This window comes from Eptesicus fuscus, chromosome 18 (genome assembly GCF_027574615.1).
Source record: "Eptesicus fuscus isolate TK198812 chromosome 18, DD_ASM_mEF_20220401, whole genome shotgun sequence".
NCBI lineage: Eukaryota > Metazoa > Chordata > Mammalia > Chiroptera > Vespertilionidae > Eptesicus > Eptesicus fuscus.
Genome location: NC_072490.1, coordinates 34673726 through 34700569, shown reverse-complemented (window position 1 = coordinate 34700569; position 26844 = coordinate 34673726). Strand labels below are relative to the sequence as shown.

At 53.4% G+C, this 26844-nt stretch overlaps 1 protein-coding gene across 3 annotated transcripts; it reads left to right on the top strand.

Annotated features, from left to right (window-relative positions):
* The first annotated feature begins 1217 nt into the window (after positions 1 to 1217).
* CAND2 (cullin associated and neddylation dissociated 2 (putative)) lies at positions 1218 to 26622 on the top strand. 3 transcript variants are annotated; one of them, XM_054729870.1, is made up of 15 exons: positions 1218 to 1325; positions 6284 to 6427; positions 8147 to 8301; positions 8927 to 9050; positions 11054 to 11319; positions 12978 to 13083; positions 13263 to 13405; positions 15269 to 15561; positions 16376 to 16517; positions 16842 to 18344; positions 19855 to 19950; positions 21280 to 21449; positions 21722 to 21886; positions 24027 to 24134; positions 26090 to 26622. In XM_054729870.1, exons 1-15 carry the CDS (start codon positions 1258 to 1260, stop codon positions 26315 to 26317), a joined length of 3711 nt encoding a protein of 1236 aa, XP_054585845.1. In that variant the 5' UTR covers positions 1218 to 1257; the 3' UTR covers positions 26318 to 26622. The 3 variants fall into 3 exon arrangements, with proteins under 3 accessions (XP_054585845.1, XP_054585843.1, XP_054585844.1); XM_054729868.1 differs by having other exon boundaries at positions 1242 to 1325; positions 13263 to 13409; positions 15273 to 15561; XM_054729869.1 differs by lacking the exons at positions 8147 to 8301; positions 8927 to 9050 and having other exon boundaries at positions 1242 to 1325; positions 21352 to 21449.
* The last annotated feature ends 222 nt before the right edge of the window (positions 26623 to 26844 follow it).

Below are 26844 nucleotides of genomic sequence, written 5' to 3'. Positions count from 1 at the left end.
TTGTTCCTACGTTTTGTGAGCCTTTCTAGCTAATGATTGAACCCGAGGAGGAGGCCACGGGAGCCCTCGATTCATAGTGGGTCAGTCAGAACCGTGGGAGGCCTCGACTTGCCATTGGCATCGGAAACGGAGGAAGTGTCACGGAAATAAGCCCTTAACATTTGGAGGCTGTGCTCACTATGGGTGGTTAGTGCCAGAATTGCTTGGTATGAGAGGGAAAAAAATCACACAGTTGGTGTCAACACTTAGAATACTAGGACTGAAGTAAATGTAAGTAAGTATATTGTAGATAATGAGAGCAAGACTTACCCCTGTTAAAGAAAGACATTACAGCCTGGCGGGCGCGGCTCAGTGGTTGTCGTGTTATCCCCAGGCCACACCACCAGGACGCAGCCTAGCAGGGACTGGAACCCAGGATAGTCTTGCTCCAAAGCACGAGCTATACTCCCTTTCCCAAGAACCAGCGGCCTCCTGGCTGTTTGGAGAGGGCTCTCCTTGTCCTCCTACAGATCCGTCCACACAGCTTGTATCTAACTGTGGGCAGCTTCATGGGAGAATTGTTGCCCAAGGTATTAAGGGTTCTGGGGTCAGTCCGAATTCCATCCCAGGCGGGTGACCCTTAGCAGCTCCCTTTGCCTCCCTGGGTCTCAGCTGCACCGCTATGCAATGAAGGAAGGGATCCTGACGGCCTGAGGGGTGGGGGTGGCAGGCAGCACTTTTCAGACCCTCTCTGGCTCTGGGACAGACCAGCATGAGGAGTGGGGTAGGGTGGGAGGGCTCTGGGTGGCTTGACCTGCAAACAGCAGCTCCTGTTCCCTGAACGCTTAGAGGAGAAAGCCGAGGCTCAGAGAAGCACAGTAACTTGGCCACGGCTACACAGCACGGGGACTGGCAGAACTAGGCTTCCAACCTAAGACTGTGACACCATGCCTAGGCCACCGAGCCGGGTCGAGGGGCCCAGAGGGAAACGCCGGGGCCCACAGGAATCACAGGGAGGCGTCGTCCCGTGATAAGTAGTGACCTCCCCGTCGCTGGGAGAATGCAAGCCGCTGCTGGCCGGGACTGCGGAGCCCCTCACGGACCCCGCTCTGCCTCCTGCAGCGGCGGCGGCGGCCGAGGCCGGAGCTCCAGCCCGCGGGGCGGGGCGGGGGCTGCTATTTCTGTCCGGTGAGCGCAGCCGGGCGGCGAGGCGGGGCGGGGGGGGGCGCCCGCGCCGCCATCTTCCCTCCCGCCGGCCGCCAGCGGCGCGCAGCCACCATGAGCACCGCCGCCTTCCACATCTCCAGCCTCCTGGAGAAGATGACGTCCAGCGACAAGGACTTCAGGTGCGCCCCGCGGCCCGCCCCGCCGCCCCGCCTCCGCGGAACCCTCGGTCTTCCTCCGCTCCCGAAGCGCCGGCCCGCCCCCAGGCCCCGCAGCCCCTGCCTCCCCCGCACCCCACTCCCATCCCCGGGGTGAAGCCCACACCTCTCCCGCCTCGACGCCCCCACCGGAGGGTGACTCTCATCTCTGCTTCACCTCCCGCCGTGCAAACCTCAGTCCCTGCCCCTGTCCCCCATCCAAGCCCCAGCCCCCCTCTGCACCCTGCCTCTGCATAGGTGCCCAGCCCCCGTCTCCGCCCGCATTTGATGCTCCCACAGTGAAGCGAGGGTCCCGAGCGCTGCCTGTTCTTTCCGGCATTGGAACCCGGCCCCTTCCCGGGATCACACTCTGGGGTTGACTTTTGCACGGATAACCTCAGCACCCTCCCTCTTCGCTCTTCCCCATATCACTCCAGGCTTTCTCCCTGCACATCAGGGCCCCCTTTCCCATCTCACCCCTCCCTTCCCTGGTTTTCTTTGACACAGCTTGAAGGAAGAGTGGCTTTGCAGGCACAGATAGATGATGGTTAGGGTGGAGGATTCTGGGTTTTGTGTGCCCACTCCTCTTCTTCCTCCTTCCGCCAGCATCACGGAGCCACACAGGAACAGAGCTGAAAAGAATGGAGGAAACCTCTGGTCCAACCCCCTCAACCTGGGGGAATGGGTGAGACTGAGGTCCAGGGAGGTGAAGGGATGTGTGTCCCATGGTCACACAGCCAATTCTGGACCCTCTGAGCTGAAAGGAGCCTGCAGAGACCAATATAGCTGCACCCACTTGTTGAACATTCTGTCACTTTATCCCCATTCTACAGATAGGAAAACCGAGGTCCAGAGGCATGAAGGGCCTAGGTGCAGTCACAGAGCTAGGAAGTGGAGGACTGGAGGACCAAAACACAGAGGCTGAGATCTTAACAGGCCCTCTGATTCCAGCCGCCTGACTGGTGAGGGAATTGACCCCTCTGCCCTCTCCGGAAACCCGTTCCTCCACACCCCTCAAGAGCCTCTGATATAGCTTTAGTAGAGCCTTTGAGCCACAGTTCTGGCTCTAGATCCTGGCCCCAACCATTTCCTGGCTGTGTGACCATGGACAGGCTGCTTAACCCGTCATGAACCTCAGCTTCTCTTTCTATAAATGCGGATATTAATAGAACCCACCTCAGAGGGTTGGTGTGAGGATGAAATGAGTTAATGCATGTGGAATGTTTAGATTCGTGGCTGGCACCAGGTAAGCACTTAACAAATGGACCCATGATTTGGTGCATTATCAGAAATCTGCCATGCTCTCCCCCCAGTCTGGGCCTTTACCTGGAAGTTCTAGTCCCCGTCCTCATTTCCCCCCTTCACCTGGCTAGCTCCTACTCAGTTGTCACCTGTTTGGGATGCCTCCTGACACCCAGGCAGGTTTAGGCACCTCCTCTGAGCTCCCACACTTCTGCCCATGTTTCTGCCAGGTCACATCTCAGCCTTGGGAGACCCAGGGCTCCTGGACCACCAAACTGTGAGCTTCCTTTTTTTCCGTCCCAGAGCCTGTTCTTTGTACCCAGTCAGTGCTCAGTGGGTATTTTCTGTGTCCCAGGCTCCTTGCTGTGCTCTGCAGTGTCATCTCATCCGTCCACCTGTCCACCTGGGCGATAATGATTGCTCTTCCTGTTCTCCAAAGGCTTACAGAGGTGAAGGGACTTGCCTGCGGTCACACGGCTGAGGGGATTTGTGCCACTGTTTCTAGAACCTTAGGTCTCGTCTCCAGGAGGGGTTGGTCCTGCCACCTAGAGCCTAAGGAGCCCTTTCAGCCTGCTCTGCCATTGGCCCTGAGAACATTTAAAACGACTCGGGCATAAGAGGATGGTGTCTATTTTTAAAGTCCAAATACCGGAGAGGCTGGGTCCTGCTGACCAGCTGTCCAGGCACCCATGTGGCTGAGTGTTTCAGCTGAGTCTCCTCTAAGGTTTCTCTGGAATGAAACTGAGACTGTGTCCTCTGGATCCTGGAGGCAAGCAGTGACTGCAAATGGAGGTCCCAGGCAGGGTGGAGGAAGTCTTTGATCCCTGTTATTCCGGGGCCCCCACTCTGTGGGCAGGAGGCTGCCCCGTTCCCACTCTGACTCTAACAGGGAAATGGGTAAACTGGGGGAGTCTGGCAGGAATTCCCACATCATTTCTTGAAAACACAATGGTATCGGTTGAGGAGCCAGGGGAGCTGACTAGTGGGGCTGATTTTCCTCCCAACTTGCTGTGTGACACTGGGCAGTTCCTGCAACCTCTCTGAGCCTAGATTCCTCGTCTGCTAAGAACTCATTGCCCTCTTCACACCTCCCAAGGATGTTATGAAGTAGGCCAAAGAAAATTCTCATATTTTAGATGGAAAAAGCGGGACTCAGAGAGGAGTCAGTTGCTCAGGGTCACCCAGTTGATAAGTGACAAGACCAGTGTATTCACTTAAAGCCAAACGCTGGTGCTCAAGCTCTTGTCTACCAAGTCAAACACTTTCCTGTACACCCCACTATCACCACCACATACGTGTACACAGTGGAGCTTTCTTTCTCAGAGAGCTACGTGTTTCCAGGAACTGGGGTGAGGGTGTCTGCAATGCTGAGGCATAGTTCAGAAGGGTTGATTTCTGAGTTCAGGTTTTCACACAGCTGTTCGGCGTTGAGCCCTGTTAGAGGCTGACTCTATCTAACCTTCCTCCCTTCCTGCCTTCATTTTGCCAACCTCCTCCCCCCCCCCCCCCAGGCCCTCTTTGGACCTGTTCTTTGCTGGGCCTGGAGTCCCAGAGATGAAACTGACACGTCCCTGCGAGTTCCTCATTTAATGGGGGAGACACATTGGTGACCAAGTGTGCAGGGTAGTGTGAGAAGTGCCTGATGGAGGGGCGCAGTTCTCTGAGGGGTCCTGTCCAGAGGAACCAGGTGCGCTGAGAGAGTGTGGGTAAGGGGGGGAGGGCAGGTGGGCAGAGGAGTCATCCCTGAGGCTGATTTGAGCTGGGCCCTTGGCAGATGAATAGGCTTTTAGCGGGTGGAGGAGAAAGAAGGGACAGAAGGCCCGTCTTGGGCAAAGGAGCACATCCCTTGGTTGCCAGGCTGAGCTGGCTCTCCATGGACTGCAGCAGCAATGCAGCTTAGAGACCCTGCCTGCCTTCTGAGAATGTCCCTTCAGCTGGACAGACCTAGGAGTGCATGTGCCTCACCCAGGCCTTGGCCTGGCTCAGACCCAAGCCTCTCCCTTCACCTTATCTTGGCTGCTTCTCCTGTGATGGCCAGGCCCAGAGGTGGGCACAGTCGGCCCTGCCACTCCTTCCTTCTCTCAGCAGCTTGAGGCTTATCCCAACTATTAAAAATAAACAGCGGTGACATCGACAGGTGTCCTCCTGGTAACAGGATGGTGTGGGCCATCATGACATCCAGCAGCAGGTCTGTGCCTGCAAAAATGAGGCGGGCTGTGACCAGTTTTGCAGGAGGGGCGGGCGGGGGGGAGGGCAAGGAGGCTTTTGGTTGACTGGCTCAAGCCAGAAAGCAAGGCTGGTGTGAGGAGGTGGGGTGGCCTGGTGGGTCAGCAAAAGCTGGAAGCTTCCTGGGGCCACCGCTCTTTGATCCCGACTTCTTGGCATCTCTCCTTGCTGCTCTGTCCTGCTTTCTCCTCTAATGTCCACTCTCCAGGGCCTGAAAGAGCCTGTGAGCAGGTGGAGTGGGCCTGACGGGAACCTGGTGGCCTGGAGTGTGTGTGTGTCCCACCTGAAGAGGGCAGCCATGACTTGACTAGAGCCAGTTATTGTCACCAGGGACAGTAGGCCCAGTTGTGTTCAAATATTCTGTTTTCAAGAGAATCTGGAAATCATTACATTTATGTCAACTCTCCCAAACATTTGCAAGGTGGACACAGCTGAGGGCTGCCAGTTTGAGACTCTGCCCTCCTTTCTGAATCCTGGCAGGAGTGGTGCTCCACAGTGCCCCCTGCAGCCCAACTCTCCATGACTTTGCAGCTCAATCTGCCACTGCATGGTCAAATGCCCTGAACAGGGCATCAGGCCACACGGATCTGCCCATCTGGGGGTGGGTAGCCCTGGACTCTGATGACCACCTAGGTCAGGAGCCACAGCTGGGGATTGGTCAGCTGCTGACATCAGTGTCTAAGACATGCTCAGGCCCATCAGCATGGCCAAGGGTAGTGATTCTCAGAGTGTGGTCCCTGCCCCTCAACATCATCCAGGAACTTGTTAGAAATGCCCCAGCTCAGACCTACTGGTTCAGAAACCCTGGGGGTGGGGCCCAGCGGTGTTAGGCAGCCCTGCAGGTGGTTCTCACGCTGGCTGCAGTTTGAGAGCCACTGGTCTAAGGGCAGGGACTGAAGTGGAAGTGGGCAGGGGTAGCCCCTTCCACCTGTCTGGTGGAGAAGCTTCTTGCTGACACCTGACTTTGTTGAAAGGTGTCTGTTCAACTTTCTAGCGTGAATGAGACGTGAATGATGTACTGTGTCTTTACAACAAGGGCAGTAGTGCCACTTACTGAGTGTTTATGGACTGAGTTCTCACTGAGTGCTAAGCACATCACATGCATTGTCTCATTTTATCTTCCATACGACCCCATGAGGCAAATCCTCTTCTCATCCCCGTTTTTCAGACAGGTAAACCAAGGCTCAGCAGTGTGAAGTGGTTTGTCCAAGTTCACATTTGTTTAAATGGCAGAAGCAAGAGCCTCCGACCTTGAGACCCTAAGCATTTAGCTAGTGTGCTCTGCTCTGCCACTCCGGGTCGGCCCCAATGTGCAGTTGGTGTCTCTCTCACACGGGTCCTCTGACTGTGTCCACAGCCTGGATCACCTGCTTTCCCTTGAATCAAGGTCTGCTTCTGGGAGAACCCTAAGAACGTCCCAAATCACTGGGGCCCAGGAGCTGCTTGAAAACCCTCCTCTGCCCCTCCCTGCCCAGGTTCATGGCCACCAGCGACCTGATGTCAGAGCTGCAGAAGGACTCCATCCAGCTGGACGAGGACAGTGAGCGCAAGGTGGTGAAGATGCTGCTTAAGCTCCTAGAGGACAAGAATGGGGAGGTGCAGAACCTGGCAGTCAAGTGGTGAGTGTCGGCCTTGGGGGTGGGGGACAGGGAGGCACCCTCTGGCTATGCTCCCCTAGTCGGGGAGCTCCCCAGGGGTCCCTGCTGCCCCTTTGGGGTACAGTCTCTGAGAGAAGAATTGCTAAGCAGCTCTTGGAGTCCCAGTGGAGTTGGACAGTGACTTGGTCTGGGTTCCCCCAGAAGTAGACCCAGCAACAAGGATTCAATTGTAAGTTTATTTGAGGGGTGATCCCAGGAAAATCCCAGGAATGGGGACGTGAGGCAGGGAAGGGAGAAAGCCAATAAAGCCTGTGTTATCAAGCAAGTTACTGCTGTGGACAAGCAGAGGGGGGGCCCTTAGAGTGTTCCCACGTGCCAGCTCTCTGTCAGTCCTTGACTGAGGGCTACTCCTGGGGTAGGGTGGAGAGTAATGCATTCCCTGGCACCTCCAGCCAGAGAAAGTGCTCAGGCACAGATGCAGGTGCTGGCACTGGAAGGTCAGGCTGGCGTGCACCAGAGTGGTGAGAGCTGAAGGGACATGATGGCCCCAAAAGCCTTTGCTCTTGGCACCATGAGGCGGTGGTCCTCAAGTATGCACAGGACGTGTGTGTGTGGGGGCGGGAACGGGTGGGCCAGACACTGAAGAATGGCGGGGGTCAATAGTCAACAGAGGATTGGGGCACTGCCTCTTTAACAGTACTCTGTGAGCTGGGCCCAGGCATTCTGGGCCATGTGAATTAATTTCAACTTGATTCAAAGAGCAAAGGGAATTCAGTAAAGAGTTTTATGCAGGACCGTGGCATGGTCAGGTGTGTGGTATGGAACAGAGAGAGGGTGGACTGTGGTTTCCCACCAGCACAACCAACATCCCCTTTTGACAGCAGGTAGTCTGAAGTACCCTTTTCCTCTCATGAAGTGAAATTCACACATATTATAACCTGCCTCTACACCATTTCAAAGCAGTATACACTGAGTGGCCAGATTATTATGATCTCTGAATGCCACTCAGTATATATATAAATATATATAAATAATCTGGCCACTCAGTATATATATAAATATATATTAGAGGCCTGGTGCATGAATTTATGCATGGGTGAGGTCCAGCTAGCCTGGCCAGGGGGGGGGACATGGGCGGTTGGCCCGCCTGCCTACTGGTCGAACTCCTGGTCGAGGGGACAATTTGCATATTAGTCTTTTATTATATAGAATATACACTGAGTGGCCAGATTATTATGCGTTTAGAGATCATAATAATCTGGCCACTCAGTGTATATCATGCCCTCAACTGTAACATAAAGGAGAAATAGAAGGAATGTGGCTCATAGTAAAATAGTATGTGTTTCAGTAAGTGCTCGGGCTTGACAGCAGAGTGATAATGAAATCGCAAGAAGCCCGCACCTCAGCCAGGCTCACTGTGAGTGCCCAGACTCACGGGAAGGTGAGGATGTTGGGGACTCAGATATACTACAAGTGGCACTGCTCTTAGTGACACGTTTTTCTGAAATGGTGACTATCTCCTTGTAAAGTTTTCCAGAAAACAAAGTACAATCTTCCTTCGGTTTACCTGATAATTACATTGTTGGAAATTTTATGGTATATTAAAATAGTGCAAAAATTACGGGGAGAAGAATTGCAAAGCAGCTCTTGGGGTCCCAGTGGAGTTGGACAGTGACTTGGCTTGAGGGAACATAAGGCTGAGCCTGGGGCTTTTGAACCCCCTCGTTCCCTCCCTGTCAGCTTGGGTCCTCTGGTGGGCAAAGTGAAGGAGTACCAGGTGGAGACCATCGTGGATGCTCTCTGTGCCAACATGCGGTCAGACAAGGAGCAGCTCCGTGATATTGCTGGCATCGGCCTCAAGACTGTCCTGTCGGAGTTACCCCCTGCAGCCACAGGTACCCAGGCCCCAGGAACTAGGTACTATAATTATTTGTCCTAGTTTGTGGTTAAAGAAACTGAGGCTCAGAGAGGTGAAGGGACTTATGTAAGGTCAACCAGCTAGTCGGTGGCAGAGAATTCAGATCCCTATCTAAAGTTCATGGCTCTGTGTCAGGAATGCTTTTAGCTGCAAGTTACAAAATGTAACTCGTGGCATCTTAAAAAAGTAGAGGATCAGCAGTTCCATTTTTGCAGCAACTCATTTAGCAGCTCAAGTAGGACCGGGTTGAGTCTCTGTCCAAGTCTCTTGCCCTTTATAAGAAAAAACATGTGTTTCCCTAACCCCCCCAGAATGGGGTCATCTGGCCCCTCCTAGCAGTAAGGGAGTCCAGGAAAGGAAATGCTTAACTTTTCCCTTCACCCTGGTGGAAGGAGGGGTTGGGTATGGGGTGAACCAGTTGGCAGGTTTGGCAGGTTGGCCATCCATTCTAGCTCCCTGAGTGTCACCTTAAGTTCGGTTAGGACTTTGGGTCAAGCATGGGACCACGCAGGCCCTGGATTTCCTGGGTCAGCAGATCAAAGGCTGACCAGAGGTAGAGGCCAGCTCTGCAACTCACCATGCCCATCTTGTGCTCTGTGCAGGCTCCGGCCTGGCCACCAACGTGTGCCGGAAGATTACCGGCCAGCTCACCAGTGCCATTGCCCAGCAGGAGGACGTGGCCGTGCAGCTGGAAGCCCTGGACATCCTCTCTGACATGCTGAGCAGGTGCAGGAGGCCACCCCGGGCAAGAAGGATCGGGGTAGGAGGGGGAGCAAAGGGGCCAGGGAAGGATTTAAATCCACAGAGCCAGCACCTTCTGCACTCCAGGCCCTGTGCTCAGGGCTCCTTAATCAGCCCTGCAGTCCTGCAAAGGAGAACTCGTTTGTCACAATTTTATAGGCTGTGAGAGGTGTGGTGGCCTGCCCGAAGTCACACTCTCGGTAAATGGCAGAACCTAGGATTTGAACTCAGGTCTCTCCATAGCTGAAGCCCAGGTGTGTTCCTCTTCCTCACCCCCTTCTTTTCCTTTCTTTCTTCTTTTGAGCTAATACAGCTGGGCCTTTCTTTTAAATTGTACTGAACATTTTTAAGCATTCATTCATTCAACCTCCCAAGATTGGAGCACCTACTTTGTGGCCAGAGAAATGTCAGGTGCTGGACTAGTTCTGCGAATGTGGCGTGGCTCAGTCTTGGTCCTTCCTAGAAAGGAGCTCACAGACACATCAACTGTGAGTAGAGTAAGAACCCCAGTAAGGGTAAGAGCAGGGCTTGTAGGAGCTCAGAGGAGGAGACCCTAACCCAGTTGGAGGGTGGGGACCCTTCCTAGAGAGAGTCTTGGTAGATAAGCCTTCAAGAATGGGCAGGACTTGGCTAGGCCTGGGCGGGCACCAGGGGAACACTGGAGGAGGAGACTGCGCTTGGCCCAGAGAGCAGAGGCAGGAGAAGACTTGAGGTCCCAGGGGTTATGCCAGGCATTCATGGGCTGGAGAGGGCGATGTGGAGAGATGAGGCCTGCGGGCTGGGCAGGAGCTGGAGGTGGGTGAGGTAACAATCATACTGAGGGTGTAAGGAGCCCGTGGAGGGTCTGATGGCAGGGGCTGAGGAATGCCATGTGCGTATTTGTGAGTTTTAGACGGATCATCCTATTTCCAGTGAGCACGGTAGATGGAAGGGGGTGGGACAGGTAGGGAGACTGGTTTGGAGGCCTCTGCAAGGCAGGTGAATTCAGGTTGTATTTTGGAAGTAGACGCCACAGGGCTTGGAGTGGGTGAGAGAGAGACTCAAGAATGATGCCCAGGGGTCTGGCTTTACTACCTCGGGGCACAGACCCAGGGCCATTGCTGTGGTGGATGCCCTCTGGGAGCAGGAACAGGTGCGGGGAAGAAGGCGATGGATTCACCTTGGGGCATGTTGAAGTTGAGGTACCTGGGAGGCCCCCACTCACCTGGAAACGTCATAGGACAGGTTCTAAAGGCAGACTCTGTCTTGCTCACCTGAGCCCCCAGCACAGGCCCTATCACATAGGTAAACACATAAATAAATGGAACCCAGACGAGAGGTCTGGGCTGGATGGAGCGGTATGGGAGGGTGAGGTCCATGTGTTAGTGCAGAGTGAAAGCAGAAAAGGTCTGAGGACAGAAAATGCACAAGCGTGGTCTAAAGGGGAGGACAGAAGCTGCGAAGGCGGGCAGGGGCTGCCTTCTACCTGCATAAAAACCGTTCTCTTGTGTTGCCTCTTGCCTTGAGCTCAGAGCTCAGCTTTTTCGGAGGGCACTGGGGAGCCATAAAAGAGATTGAGGGAGATAAGCAGAGGAGTAGGTTTTAGACTGCTCTGGTCTGTGTGTGGGGGATGGACACTGAGGCCAGGCCCGGACTCCCAGGAAATCAGGACAGCCTCACTGTAGCGCGCCCCCCCCCCCCCCCCCCCCCCAATACCTATTACCATTGTGCCTTCTTCCCAAGCCGGGAGCCGGGACAGCTGGGTTCAAGTTCTGGCCTTGCATTTCTTGGCTGGGTAGCCTTGAGAAAGTCCCTTCCCCTCTCTGCTTTCTTTACGTAATAATAATAAATAATCACACCACACAGTTGCAGGGTGCCTTTCCATTTAACAAGGGCAATTGGGCTGTTAAATTCCTGGGAGCCGGCCAGGAGAGGATGGGGAGTGATGAGGCGCCTGGCTCAGGGTGCTCACCCAGTGGGCCCGCCTGACGCCCCTTCCGGCTCCCCAGGCTGGGCCCCCCACTCGGTGCCTTCCACGCCAGCCTCCTGCACTGTCTCCTGCCTCAGCTGAGCAGTCCACGCCTGGCCGTGCGCAAGCGAGCTGTCGGGGCCCTGGGCCACCTGGCGGCTGCCTGCAGCACCGACCTCTTCGTCGAGCTCGCCGACCACCTGCTGGACCGGCTGCCGGGCCCACGCGCACCCGCCAGCCCCGCTGCCATCCGCACCCTGATCCAGTGTTTGGGCAGCGTAGGCCGCCAGGCCGGCCACCGCCTGGGTAAGGGAGCTGGGTTCCTGGACAAGGAGGCGGGGTCCAGGCGAGTAGGTGCTGGGGAACGGAGCCGGGCCCCAGGCTGAGGGGGCGGGGCCTGGGGCGGGCCACCTCTAGAAGGGGGCGGGGTTCGTCATTTGGAAGGGGAGAGTGGGAGCCCTGAGAGCCATCTGCTTCTGAGCCTCAGATCATTATAAACCATGTCACCAAACTTACTGGCAAATAAAATGTTTTATTTTTTAAAAAATATATTTTATTGATTTTTTACAGAGAGAAAGAGAGAGGGATAGAGAGTTAGAAACATCAATGAGAGAGAAACATCCATCAGCTGCCTCTTGCACACCCCCTACTGGGGATGTGCCCGCAACCAAGGTACATGCCCTTGAACGGAATCGAACCTGGGACCCTTCAGTCCGCAGGCCGACGCTCTATCCACTGAGCCAAACGGGTTTCGGCCAAATAAAATGTTTTAAAAATAAACAAGTGCTCGCTTTGGCAGCACATGTACTAAAGATTTAAAAAGTAAAAATATTTCTATCTTCTCATTTCGACAAATATACCTTCATAACAACCTGTAAGCCAGGTGTGAATTCTTCAAGTTTTTATTGGGAGAATATACATACAATAAAGCACACTGTTTAGGTGCACCCTTCAGTGTGTCCAGCCATGGAACTACCACAGTCAAGATGCAGAACATTCCCATTACTCCCGACCGTTTCCTGTGCCCTCCTCTGTAGTCCATCTCTTCCTTAGGCGCCTCCCCCGCCCCCACCCCCGCAACCACCGATCTGTTTTCTGTGACCATAAATTAATTTTATGGAAGTGGAATCCTGCAATCAGGTTTGAATTTATTCCCAAACGCCTTGGAGTTCCGGGCTAGAAAAAGTCAGTGTGGGTAGAGTTAGCCGTGGTCTGCCCCTCCCTTCCCTCTGGCTCTCTCCCGGAGCGCGGCCTTCTGCACACCTGGGGACCCCAGCCCGCAGTCCACACTCTGTCTACTCCCGCCCTTCTTCTTCTCCACCCTCTCACGACAAATCGCAGCCACCCCTTGGCCACTCTTGGGAGCATGGACCCGGGAAAGAGGCCTGCACAGGACCCAGACAAAGGTTCAGGGTCGGGTGGGAGGGGGGGGCAGGAAAGTGGGGAAGGGTGTCGCTGGAGAAAGGCTAAGGGGGACCCTCTAAAGCCCAGGGATCAGGCAAGGGCCCCTCTTGTCTGGTCTCTAAGGGCAGTACCTGCTTCTCCCCTTTCTCCATCCAGGGCTACAACCTAGTACAGGAAATAAGGCAAGGACATGTAATCATTTCAGCAACAGGTGCTACTTACTGAGCGCCTGCTCTGTGCCAGGACCTGGGCGAAGCTCTTTATCTGCATCGTATTAATCTTCACAAAATCCCTATCTGGTAGGCATTGTTATCTCTGCTGTGAAGATGAGTAGACCAAGGTCAGAGAAGTGCTGTGACATGCCCAGGCTCCCAGAACTCATAGGTGGCAAAGTCAGAGCTAGAACCCACATCTGCTCGACTCTGAAGCCTCTGAGAGTTGAGTTTGAGGATGCAGGCGCAGGGACAGACTGAGTGCTGGGGGCTAGGAGAGCCTGGGAGAGGGGCTGGCCTGTCCTCAGGGACCCACCTGGCCTTACAGGGGCCCACCTGGCCTTACAGGGGCCCACCTGGACCGCGTGGTGCCTCTGGTGGAGGAGTTCTGCAACCTGGACGATGATGAGCTCCGGGAGTCCTGCCTCCAGGCCTTTGAAGCCTTCCTGAGGAGGTAGGTGCCGTGGGATGCTGGGAGATGGGGGCCCCAGAGTTTCTTCGGGAAGTTGGTGGGGCAGGGTTGGGGGCAGGATGCTGGCCTCAGAGCAGTAAGATCTCAGGACTCATCCCCGGGCCCCACTGCCTACCCTGTCCTGCCCGGGTCCACCAAAGCCTCCCTCTCCCACCCCACAGGTGCCCCAAGGAGATGGGCCCTCACGTGCCCAATGTAACCAGCCTGTGCCTCCAGTACATGAAACATGACCCCAACTATAACTATGACAGTGACGGGGATGAGGAGCAGATGGAGACAGAGGATAGTGAATTCAGTGAGCAAGGTGGGTGACCCGCTTGAGGAGGGTGGAAAGGAGTGCAGCCCTCCTGGGACCCCCTTCCCCAGCCAAAGATGGGCCACAGTTAGTGCCCTTATCCTGGTCCCAGCTGTTCCTCAGGCTCCAGCCCTGCCTTCCACAATCTGGATTCCCCACTGTCCCCATCCTTTCTGACTGCACAGTAAGGGTAGTAGCAATCACTAACGTTTATTGAGCATCTGCCGGTGTCCCAAGCACTCTCTTATTTCAGGTTCCTTACAGGGACCCTAGAAAACCAGGTGTTTATTATTAGCCCTGTATTTTAGACAAGGAAACTGAGACTGTGAGGAGTGATTTGCCTGAGATAGCACAGCTCTGAGGTAACACAGCTAGGAAGTGGCATAGCTGGGACTTGGAGCCATGTCTGTCAGACTTCCCTGCATTGCTGCCCTTTTAGTCATGGCTTCCAAGAGATAATCCTTTAACCCAGCAGAGTGAAGCTCGGATGGTAGAATGACATCTGGATGGGGAATGAACTCAGTGGCTACTTTCCTTCTGTGTCTGTGATCCAGTTCGTCACCCAGATGGGTGCCCCTGGTGTTCTCAAAGCAGGCCATCCATGGAGGCCAGGGATTTGGGGTCTGATGGGGTACTTGGAATGAGATGGGATGGTGGGAGACAAGACTGGACAGTCATGTTGGGGCCTCGAATACCAAGCCAGGGAGATCGGGCATTTTTTTTGCCAGTAACAGGGAGCTGTGGATATTTCTTCATGGGTGGCATAGGGTGGAGGTAACAAATAATGGTCCTTCAGAAGGGACATCTGCTAAGCTGCCAGGATGCACCCATGGGACCATCCCGTGGGACAAGCTGGCTTGTCCAGATGCCAGCTCTGAGAGCTGAGTCGTCAGCAGAGCAGTGTGGGTAAGAATACTGTGGCCTCTGAGCCTTGGGTGTCTCCACAGGTGTTATAGGTGGGTGGGCCTCGTGGGCATGAATCTCAGCTATCCTGTTCCCGAGCTGTGTGCCCTCAGGAGAGTCTCTCACTGTCTCTGATCTTTATTCTAGATAAATGGGGTTCATCTATAAAATGGGGTTCAAGGCACTGTGTGGGCTCTGGCCTCTCAGGGGAGCTGTTTGTAGGAAGCCACACAAACAGAGCATTTCTTGCTTGGAAGCCAGGCAATCAGGACCCTGGCTGGGGCAGGGTGGGGTGGGCAATGCAAAAGGAGGCCCTATTTTACCTCTTCCTTCTGGAATCCCCATAAATGAAACATCACACAGCCAGTCCTGAAACCAAAGGATGGGTTCTGTGCCCCAAATGGATTCTCTAGGTCCTCATTAAAGACGTGGAAGTCAGGTTTTTCCCTGGTGTAGTCACAATAGGGAGGAATATGGAGGCAGGAGGAGAACTTTGGTTTAATTCCAGCTATTTCCCTGCTCATGTAACTTGGGGCCAGCCGCTTCCCTTTGAGCCCCAATTTTCTCATCTCTACAATGGGAAAGTAATCCCCATCTCACAAGGTCGTTGTGAGGCTAAAATGAGTTTGTGGATTTGACGTGCTTGGTGCCATCCCCAGCACACAGTAGGTGTTCATTCAATGGTAGGTAACATGCCTATTACAGGGGTAGGCAAAAGTAGGTTTACAGTTGTTCATATGGAAAATACAGTAATTAATAAACAATAATACAAGAATACACTCTGTGTTTCATGGACTCACAACTGTAAACCCTACTTTTGCCCTCCCCTGTAGTGTGTAAGTAGTGATCATCAAAAGGTGAAACCCGGGCTTGGCTCCCTCTTCACCTCTCCACCTGGGTGGGGCAGGCAGCTCCCTGTCCATCTGCCACAGAGTGCAGGGCTCCATGGGTGTCTGGTTCCTGCCCCAGAGAGTGAGGACGAGTACAGTGACGATGATGACATGAGCTGGAAGGTGCGTCGGGCAGCAGCCAAGTGCATGGCAGCCTTGATCAGCTCTCGGCCTGACCTGCTACCCAACTTCCACTGCACCTTGGCGCCAGCGCTCATCCGCCGCTTCAGGGAGCGTGAGGAGAACGTCAAGGCTGATGTCTTCGCGGCCTACGTCACGCTGCTTCGGCAAACGCGGCCCCCGAAGGGATGGGTGGAGGCCGTGGAGGAGCCTACCCAGACTGGCGGCAGCCTCCACATGCTGCGAGAACAGGTGGGCACACCTTCACCGCTCTCCCCCTCCCACCCCCTCACTCACAACTTACCCTCCCACCTCCTCACAACCCTTCCATCCATCCACACACCCCACCATCCATCCATCCACTGGCGTGTGCATATTGAGCACCCACTGTGTGCCCGGCTCTGTGCGTCAGGCTGGCGCACAGTGGGGAACAGGACCAATAAAAGCCCTGCCCTTGGACCCCTCAGTTTTGGGGTCTTGCTGATAGATTGGATGTGGAGGAAGGGGCAGGGAGGTGGCATGTGAGTGCTAGGCTCCGGCTGAAGCATGGAGTGCCGTTCCCCGAGGTGGCAGAACATGAAGAGGGCGATGTCCAGAGTTCTGTTCCGGACATTTATGTCCAAGATTCTCGGATGTTCAAGTGGAGACATCAGGGGGGCAGTCGGCGCTCACGTCTGGTGTTGACAGTGTAGATCGGGTGTCATTGTGTGCTGGCATCTGGAGCTTGGGGAGCAGATGAGCTCCTCTGGGGAGAACCCAGCTGGGGAAGAGAATGGGCCCTTGGGGTGTAGGGGTGAGAGCCAGACTTGCCTGTGTCATTTTGAGCAAGTTACTTAATCTCTCCGTACCTACTTCTCGATCGGTAAAGTGGGCCGAGCTGTAGTACCTGCTTCAGAAGGTCTGAGTATAGAATCAGGTGTCTGGTACAGGGCAAGTGATGGAAAGGTTGGGATGGAGCGATCCTCTCCATGCTGGGGTCCCCAATGGGCACCCAGCAAAGCCCCTCAGGAGTTGGGGGTGTGGAAGCTCCCCGGGTGGTCACTGACGTCCCCTCACTTGCCCACAGGTGCCCCTTGTGATCAAGGCCCTACAACGGCAGCTGAAAGATCGGAGTGTCAGGGTCCGCCAGGGATGCTTCAGCCTCCTCACTGAGCTGGCGGGCATCCTCCCTGGCAGCCTGGCAGAGCACATGCCTGTGCTGGTAGCAGGTAGGATGGACTGGAACCTGGTATCTGCTGTCCTGGGCCTCTTCCAGAATCCGGCCCCCAATCCTTGAGGGTGCCCCTATTTAGCAACATACAGTGGTTCCCCATTGCCAGCAGTGAGAACAAGGCTGGAGTGCGGGCCCTACATCCTGGCTTCAGATGGCCTTGTGTCCCTCAGCCCTGGCCCCAGCCGAACCCTGGCCTCTGAGAATCTGCTGCATCAGAGCCATCCAGCTCAAACTCCTGCGGGTGTTCCACCCTCGCACCCAGGGAGGACTGTGTTGGGTCAGGGTCTGTGGCCCATAATTTTTGCCCCCCATCCTGCAGGCATCGTCTTCTCACTGGCGGACCGCTCTAACTCCTCCACCATCCGGATGGATGCTCTGGCGTTCCTGCAGGGGCTGCTGGGCACAGAGCCTGCTGAGGCCTTCCATCCGCACCTGCCCACCCTCCTGCCTCCGGTAATGGCCTGTGTGTCTGACCCTTTCTACAAGATCGCAGCCGAGGCCCTGCTGGTGCTACAGGAGCTGGTGCGGGCCCTGTGGCCCCTGGACAGGCCTCGGATGCTGGACCCCGAGCCATATGTTGGAGAGATGTCTGCAGCCACCCTGGCACGGCTCCGTGCCACCGACCTGGACCAGGAGGTGAAGGAGCGGGCCATCTCCTGCATGGGCCACCTCGTGGGCCACCTGGGTGACCGCCTGGGGGATGACCTGCAGCCATCGCTATCGCTCCTCCTGGACCGCCTGCGGAATGAGATCACCCGGCTGCCTGCTGTCAAGGCCCTGACGCTCGTGGCTCGGTCCCCGCTGCAGCTTGACCTGCAGCCCATCCTGGCCGAGTCACTGCCCATCCTGGCCTCATTCCTGCGCAAGAACCAACGGGCGCTACGGCTGGCCACGCTGGCTGCCCTGGACGCCCTGGCCCAGCGCCAGGGACTCAGCCTCCCTCCCTCTGCTGTTCGGGTTGTGTTGGCGGAGCTGCCTGCCCTGGTCAGCGAGAGTGACATGCATGTGGCCCAGCTGGCTGTAGACTTTCTAACCACAGTGACCCAGGCCCAGCCAGCCTCTTTGGCTGAGGTCAGTGGCCCCGTGCTCTCAGAGCTGCTGCAGTTGCTGCGTTCGCCCCTGTTGCCAGCAGGTGTGCTGGCAGCTGCCCAAGGCTTCTTGCAGGCTCTGGTGGGGACCCGGCCCCCGTGTGTGAACTACGCCAAGCTCATGGGCCTGCTCACTGCACCTGTTTACGACCAGGCTGTGGACAGTGGGCCGGGCCTGCACAAGCAGGTGTTCCATTCTCTGGCTCGATGTGTGGCAGCCCTCACAGCTGCCTGTCCCCAGGAGGCAGCAGGCACAGCAAACCGCCTGGTCTGCGATGCCAGGTCACCCAACTCCAGCACGGGGGTCAAGGTCCTGGCCTTCTTGTCGCTGGCTGAGGTGGGCCAGGTGGCCGGGCCCGGCCCCCAGCGGGAGCTGAAGGCTGTGCTCCTGGAAGCCTTAGGGTCACCCAGTGAGGACGTGAGGGCTGCAGCCTCCTATGCACTGGGCCGTGTGGGCGCTGGGAACCTGCCCGATTTTTTGCCCTTCCTGCTGGGACAGATAGAGGCCGAGCCCAGGCGGCAGTACCTGCTGCTGCAGTCGCTCAGGGAGGCCCTGGGGGCTGCCCAGCCTGAGAGCCTAAAGCCCTACGCCGAGGACATCTGGGCCCTGCTGTTCCAGCGCTGCGAGGGGGCCGAGGAGGGCACCCGGGGGGTAGTGGCTGAGTGCATCGGGAAGCTTGTTCTCGTGAACCCGCCATTCCTTCTGCCCCGACTCCGGAAGCAACTTGCTGCAGGTATGCGCCCAGATCACTGGTGGGCAGTTTGCCCCTGAGCTTCTGAGCATGCCACACAAAGTGAGCTAGTGTCTTGTGTGTGAGCTAAAGGCAGAGGAGTCGTTACTGTTTCCTGAGACTTACAGGCCTCCTCCCGTGAGATCTCTGGAATGGAGGAGACTGAGTCCTTGATCTTCAACATAAACATTTCATGATGCCACTTTCATAATCCTTGGTGTGGACAGCACCCTCATGTTCCAGGCGAGGGTTAATAAAAGCAGTTCTCCGAGGGGCGAGGCACTGCAGCTGCGAGTGCAGCTTTTTGGGGCTAGCTTGAGTCAGGAGCAAATGGAAATGTAGACTGAGATTGGATGCCATGCCCTGGGGTTTGGGGAGGGCCGGGCAGGAGCCAGGGGGCAGGTTCTGGGTGGTCAGATCAGGGGAAAACATCAGGGTGTTCCATAGCTCAGGGAGGAAGAAAGCAGATGGGTGTACCTGTGGGGCTCTTTGGGCCCCTGAGGACGAAAGGCCTCCAGGCCTGGAGCTGGTCAGCTGGTCCCCGATAGGGTCACTGGGAGTATCATGTCACATAAGGTAGGCAGAGTGCTTTGTATAGTGTTGTGGTACCTAATCCACACTGCTACCTGCTGCTGTTGCTATGTTGGTGGTTCTGTTAAGCCCTTGCTGGGTTGATAAGAGCAGCTGGGTAGCCCTCACCCCTGTGTGAACAGGAAGAGCATTCCCTGAGGACATTCCCTGTTACACTCACAGGGCTCTTCACAAGGACCCTTGAGAGGCGAGTCTCAGGATGAGGAGCAGCCCTGCCTTTTCTAAGCTCTGGTTTGTTTCTGCCTCATGCATTCTGTTGAACCAGCTAACCAGTCCCATGTCCTTTTTACCACTGGTTTCCGAAAAGAAAGCCCAGAGCCAAACTGGTGGCCTGCTTCTAGTGGGTTCACGGGACTTCCCAGTTGCCTATCCCTGTAAGCCCCTTACACTAGTCTCCATCCCACTTGCCTTCCTTTAAAATATATATATAAATATATTTTTATTGATTTCAGAGAGGAAGGGAGAGGGATAGAGAGGTAGAAACATCAATGAGAGAGAAACATCATTGATTGGCTGCCTCCTGCACGCCCCCTACTGGGGATTGAGCCGGAAACCCCGGGCATGTGCCCTGACCCCTGACTGGGAATCAAACCCAAGACCTCTCGGTTCCTGGATCGACACTCAGCTGCTGAGCCACACCGGCTGGGCTGCTCTTGAGTTCTTGGTTCTCTGTATCTGGCAATGTGGTTACCTACAAACTGACAGTTTTACTCTCTCAGCCGCAGCAGGAAGAATCAGGAAGATTCTAGGCTGCCAAGGGAAATGGTAGCATTGACTTTCCCAAAGATTTTGGGGAGTTTCAGGTGGGGAGAGGTATATTTTTGTCTTCCATGGAAGCAGAGGAGAGTCTTGGCATCTTCTGACCTGTGGGTATCCAGGATTGGCCCTGCCCCTCATCAAGCCACTGCCCTTTGTCCTGCAGGTCAGCCGAACACCCGGAGCACTGTCATCACAGCGGTCAAGTTCCTCATCTTGGACCAGCCCCACCCCATTGACCCCCTCCTAAAGAGTTTCATTGGTGAGTAGAGCATCCCCTCTGTCTCCAGCCCCATTCAGTCCCCTACACAGCCCTTGAGCTTTAGCTGAATTTTTTTTTTTTACACATTAACTGAAGGGAGTTGGAGACCAGGAGACCACCTCATCATCATGACAGCAGCAGGGCCTGGGTTCAAACCCCCTTTGCTGCCACTGAGTTGCTGAGTGAACCCAACATGCCCCTTCTCACCTCTGAGCCTCAGTTTCCTTATCTGTAAAATGGGGACATGAAAATCTGCAGTTCTAAGGTTTTGGAGACTCCATGTAGTATAATTGAGGGAGAAAGTGCTCCATGACCACACAAGCTCTTAGAAGAGGAAAACTACCAACCTCTCTAACACTTTGGCTTCAGTGGGCACCGAGCTGGGCAGGGCTGCACCATGGCAAGGGAGAGTGGATCCCTGACTTGTCCCTGTCAGAGGGACCTTCTGGCCTGAGGAGCTCAAGGAGCCTTCGTTGGGAGGAGGCTTAGTCCTCCTTCCTTGGAGCCTCTGCAGGACCAGGCTCACTTCTTCAGAGCTCCAAGCCTATGGGTATTTGTTGTTGTTGTTTTATATATATATTTAAATATACTTTTATTGATTTCAGAGAGGAAGGAAGAGGGAGAAAGAGATAGAAACATCAATGATGAGAGAGAATCACTGATTGGCTGCCTCCTGCACGCCCCCTACTGGGGACTGAGCCCACAACCTGAGCATATGCCCTGACCGTAAATTGAACTGGTGACCTCATGATTCAGGGGTCGATGCTCAACCACTGAGGCACATAGGCCGGCACCAGTTCTTGATTTTATTTACTTATTGAATATATAAAACATTAACACAGTTATTAAGAAGTCTAAACTATACAAAAGATATACTCAGTAAAGTATGACTTGGTGTAAGTTTATTCACCTCTCTGATCTTCAGGCGCCTCATCTATAATAATATCAGGTTAATATTTGTAGGATTTTTGCCTTGTGCCAGGGCCTCTGCTATGTGCTTTATATACTACCACATTTTAAGTCATAAACACATTGCTACAGAATAGATACTGCTATTATCCCCATTTTACAGATGAGGATATCGAAGCTCTCCAAGGCCCCAGAATTAGGAAGTGGTAGAATTTAGATTTGAACCCAGGCCAGACTTGAGTCCACATTCTTATCTGGACTTTGAAGGCTGTTGTGCAAAGTAGATGCTCAGAACATGTTCACCCCCATTCAGCCAGGTATGCATGACTCACATGGACCCGGTAACTGACTTGGGGGTAGAGATGGTTTGTGTCTTGGCTGTGCCAGCTCTCACATCCCCTCTCATTTTTCTGCCACCAGGAGAGTTCATGAAGAGTCTGCAGGACCCAGACCTGAACGTGCGCAGGGCCACTCTGACTTTCTTCAACTCAGCCGTGCACAATAAGCCCTCGTTGGTCCGGGACCTGCTGAATGACATCCTCCCCCTCCTCTACCGGGAGACAAAGATCCGCCGAGACCTTATCCGAGAGGTGAGGCTGGGGGAGGACTGAGCGGGAGCTTTGGGACTGACTGGTGGGGCTATGCTGAGGATTAGGGTCCAGCTCATCAGATGACGAGGCTCCATGGCCTAGGTCAAGTCTGGACCCTCCACTTCCCAGCTGTGTGACCCTGCGAGGGCAACTTAATCCACTCTGAGCCTCAGTTTCTCCTCACAGGTAAAATGAGCAACAGAAGTGGGGTATGCAGCAGGAACTCGGGGAGGTGTTCCTATACTCTGGGGTCACATCCTTCCCTCCTGCAGGTGGAGATGGGGCCCTTTAAGCACACAGTGGATGATGGGCTGGATGTGCGGAAGGCAGCCTTCGAGTGCATGTACTCACTGCTCGAGAGCTGTCTGGGCCAGCTGGTCATCTGCGAGTTCCTGAACCATGTGGAGGATGGCCTGAAGGACCACTATGATATCCGGGTAGGATAAGGCCCCTGCCAGAACCGTGCCCACCCCATACCCACGGGACAGCCAGGCACCACTGGGCCCACTGCTTGTTTGTCCCTCACTTCCTACCCCAGTAACCCCCATGAAAATAGCTGTATTGTTTTTTCCTGATAAGAACCCATGTCTCACTCTAGCTGGTTTAGCTCAGTGGATAGAGCATTGGCTTGCGGACTGAAGGGTCCTGGGTTCAATTCTGGTCAAAGGCACATACCCAGGTTGCAGGCTTGATCCCCAGTAGGGGGCATGCAGGAAGCAGCCGATCAGTGATTCTCTCTCATTATTGATCTTTCTATCTCTTTCCCTTTTCCTCCCTCTCTGAAATCAATAAAAATATATTTTTTAAAAAAAGAACCCATGTCTCAAACACCTTTGGTGGGAGTCTACACTGGCAAGCTCTTTGGATGGTTTGGCAATAACTAGAACAATTTATAAGTCTCAGACATACCCTTTGACCCAGCCTTCCCATGTCCATGAGCTTCTGGACTGATTCCTGCACATGTTCAGAGTTTTATGTTTAAGATTTTTCTTCACTGATTTCTGGTAATTGGGAAAATCTGGCAGCTATCTAAATGTCCACTTACAGAGAACTGGTTCCATAAACTGGGTACCTCCAGTCATGGAATCCTAGCCACATTAAAGAGTGAGCTAGTTCTCTGTGTACTGATGTGAAAGATGGCCAAGACCCACTGCGTGATAAAAGTGAGTTCATTTTAATGGGTTTTTCCCATGCTTGAGCAAGTCTTTCTGTTCTTCTTTCCCATTCTGGCCAATGCCCTTCTTGCCTGACCTCCAGGGAGCACAGGACAGAGCCTGGGCATTAGCACAAACTTTGGGATGATTTAAAAAATCCAAAAATAAACAAAAAAATTGTGTGAGCCAGCTAAATACATCTACAGACCTGGATTCAGCCTGGAGAGTAATGGTGACCGCTTTTGAAAATGGTAAAGTCCCTGTAAATGATACACAGTATAAAGGGTGGTCGTTTGAAATTCATATTTCCTATCCAGCCCCTTTTGGTCCTGAGGAGGGTGGGTGAGACATCTATTGAACAACCTACCGTTATCTCATCAAGCCTTCTCATTAACCTTTGGAGAGTGAGTTTAGATGCCCAGTTTGCAGGGGAGAAACCAGAGACCTGGCTAGTTCAAGGGCACAAGGCAGGAAGTGGAGGAGCCCTGGGTCATAGCTTTTTGCTGTTCTGCCCCAGTCTTCTTCTTTTGCTGTGGGGCATGTGGAGGGCAGGGTAGATAGCTGGTGGGGATGGACAGGACATATTGATTTCCAAACAACCTCCCTTTATATTGTGTATCGTTTGTGAGGATTTTAACATTTTCAAGAGGTCATCATTATTCTCCTGCATGCTGAATCCAGGCCTGTAGGCATGTTAATTGGCTCATAAAGTTGTTACTTTCTATTTATTGATTGATTTTAGAGAGAGGGTTCCTGAACCATGTGGAGGACGGTCTAGGGGGTGGGCGGCGGGGCGGGGGGAGAGATTGATTTGTTGGTCCACTTGTTTGTGCATTCATTGATTGACTCTTGTCCCTGACCAGGGATTGAACCTACAACCTTGGTGTCTCAGAACAGCACTCTAACCAACTGAGCTACCTGACCAGGGCTGGCTCACATAGTTTTTGTTTAAATCAGGTGCCAACGTTTAAAAATTGAGAGATTTACATGAAAATCAGGGTTTCTTTTGAAAACAGTCTGTCAAGTCTGGGCCACATTCCCATCTAGCCACAATAGGGTGGAGCTTAGTAGCTGCTGTCTGGAGTGTAGACTCCTTACTCCTTCCCAGTTCCCATCTGGCCCCCTTCACACATGAACAGTACCTGCCTGGCCCAGTTAGTATTTGAGCTTGAGAATTGCACTCCCCACCCCCAGCCCCCCGCCCCCGCACCTGGTGCCTCTTCTGATCTGATTCTCTTCAGGACAATCAAGTATAGTTGGCATAGTTGGTGTTACCAGACACTGGCAGGGGTGTGAGTGGGAATTAGTGCTCAAGTTTGGACTTGAGCTCCAGGTGTTGGGCCCAGTCTTGGCTCTTCCCTAGGGCCTGCTTCTTTTGGTCCTGGGCCATCTCACCAAGTACTGTCTCCTTCCTCCTGGGCAGATGCTGACCTTCATCATGCTCGCACGATTGGCTACCCTGTGTCCTGTGCCCGTCCTGCAGAGGGTGGACCGGCTCATTGAGCCACTCAGGGCCACCTGTATTGCCAAAGTAAGCCCCTGTCCAGCCCTGTAGGCCCCCTGCTGATAGTTCAGTTACCGTTTACCAAGAACCTCCTAAGGTACAGGTGGTGTGGGAAGGGCTTATTTTAATCATTGTCATCCTATGAAGTAGTTCTTATTACTTCTTATTCTTACCATTGTGTACACAGGGAACAGAGGCTCGGAGAGGCCAAGTTGTTGGCTGAGGCTACACAGCTAGTAAATTGCAGAGCTAGGATTCAAACCCAGCTCTGTCTCTGTCATTCATTAAATATTTCCTGTGTGTCAGGCCTTGTGCAAGGTACTAGGGACACAGCATTGAACATGATGGGCTCCCTCTTCTCACATCCGAATTGGGAAACTGAGGCACTCTTAGACAGAAATAATTTGTTGACTGATTGATTAGTATGGGGCAGAGTTGCTGCTAGACTGGAGTGCCTCAAGGGTCCAGTGTAGGGATCCGGGGCAAAAGGTCTCATGGAAAGCTGCAGTGTTGAGAACAGAGCCTGGCACACTTAGAGGGTAAATTACCCAGTAAAAATACCTATTGAGTGAAGAGCTAATTTGGGTTTTGGAAGAGCAAAAGACTTAATCACAAAGAGGGCAGAGTATTTTAGATTGGAGCTTAACGAGGAGAGACACCCATACAGCAGTAATTTCCAAGTAGTAACACCTTTTCAAAAGAAATTTTTTATGTGGATAAAACAGATAAAATTGGTAACTTATTAATAGAAACCTGCCTTGCAAATTTCTATCCTTAACATATACTTAGTATGAAGTCAAGGAAAACAGTGGTACTGCAGGCCTACTGAACTCTTGACAGTCTCTGTGGCCGAATATCTCTGGTGTACTTTGAACCGTACTGCATGGAGGAAAATCCAGGTCACAGGAAGGAGCTGCAAATGGCATCGCAGGGTCAGGACACCCTTCACTCACTTTCATCTGAGGCCTGCACGAAAGCCACTCCGTCTGGTTGCTCAGGGGATGCCATTTGTCGAGCACAGTGATGAGAGCTTGTCACATCCAGGTCCCCAATCCCGCATCCACAATTCTGAATCCTACAAAGCTCTGGAAACTAAAAGATTATAGTAACTTGTTTGGCACCAAAACTGAACTTTAACGGGCACCAGGCTGTTTATGACCTTATTTCCCTCTTTGTGATATTCATAATATTCTTACATTTTTCCTAAACTTAGTGGGGGAAATACTAGTGTATTTGATTACAGGGTATTGTATCAGACTATTGCCTGATTATCTGCATACTATCACCTTTCTAAAACCCCTCAAATTCCTTAATTTCAAAAGCACATTTGGCATTACGGGTTTCAGAGAAGGGTGTGGGCCTGCAAGGTCCTTTAACCCTTTGCACTCGCTTGCTTTTTTCTCTATTCCTTTATTCTAATGCTAACCGTGTTGAGTCATACTCGACATCCGAGTGCAAAAGGTTAATCCTCATAGCAGCCCTATAAGAGGAGGCTCTTATTTATAGTTGGGGAAGTGAGGGACAAAAATTTCTACCTGAAGTCACAGCTCTCACCGGGCAGAGCCATTTGAACCCAGGACTGTCCAACCCCATACCAAGCTCTTAACCATTAGATTTTGAGGGGGAAGAGACTAGTGTTGTCTGGGTTGTCATGGAGGGCCTTTATTCCATAAGCATAGGAGAATTTCTAAGATTCTCTAAATGGGAGAGGGTGGGGATGAGGTAACTGAACATTTTGCACGAATTATCACCTTGGATTTATTATAAAAAATAAAGGTAATTTAGATTGGCTACTCAGAGGCCCTTTGGGTGACTTTGAAGCTGATTTGAATGAGAAAGCCCAGAGGTGGAGGGACCCCTCAGGAGGCTGCAACCATAGATTGTGAAGCAAGGGAGAGTGCCATAGGTGGTGGAGAGGAAGCCAGACTGTGGTGCAAGGACAGGTTCAATAAAGGATGGCTCATTGTTGTTTCCCACTTTAGGTCAAAGCTGGTTCTGTGAAGCAGGAGTTTGAGAAGCAAGATGAACTGAAGCGCTCTGCCATGAGAGCAGTGGCCGCCTTGCTGACCATCCCAGAAGTGGGGAAAAGCCCCATCATGGCTGATTTCTCTGCCCAAATCAGATCCAACCCCGAACTTGCCACCCTCTTTGAGAGCATCCAGAAGGATTCTGCTTCAGCCCCCAACACAGATTCAATGGAGCTCAGCTAGTCTTAGCCCACTCCCTAGATGGGCCCCTTCCTCGAGAGAAGGGGGCCCACCCAGGCCTGAGGTCTCAGCCTCTCCCACCACCAAAGGCCACTGGCCTTTACCCCTACTTTCATCTCCCTGGGGGCCCTCCTATTCCTCTTTGGGGTTTACAGTGCCTTCTCCGGGGACCCTAACTCATAGGTTCCCCAACCTGGAGCTTAAGGCTGCCAACAGTTGGGCCCTTTAACACAGGACAGCCATTCACAGCACCGTGGTGGAATTTCTCAGTGTGAATTCACATCACAAGGTTGATGCGACTTCACACTGATCTAGTTCTCACACTGATCTAGTTCTTTCATGCTTCACAAAATACTTGTCTTTACTCTTGTGCTCACAGCTGTGAGGTTAGGAGGCAGCAGGCTGGCCTTTCTTCCCACTAGTGCCCCGTATGTCACACCATTCTCATTTTACAATTCATTTGATTAAATTGATAATACCAAGAATTAGTGCTTTGGCTGGGCATCTTAAAAACTCAAGATACTTTTGAG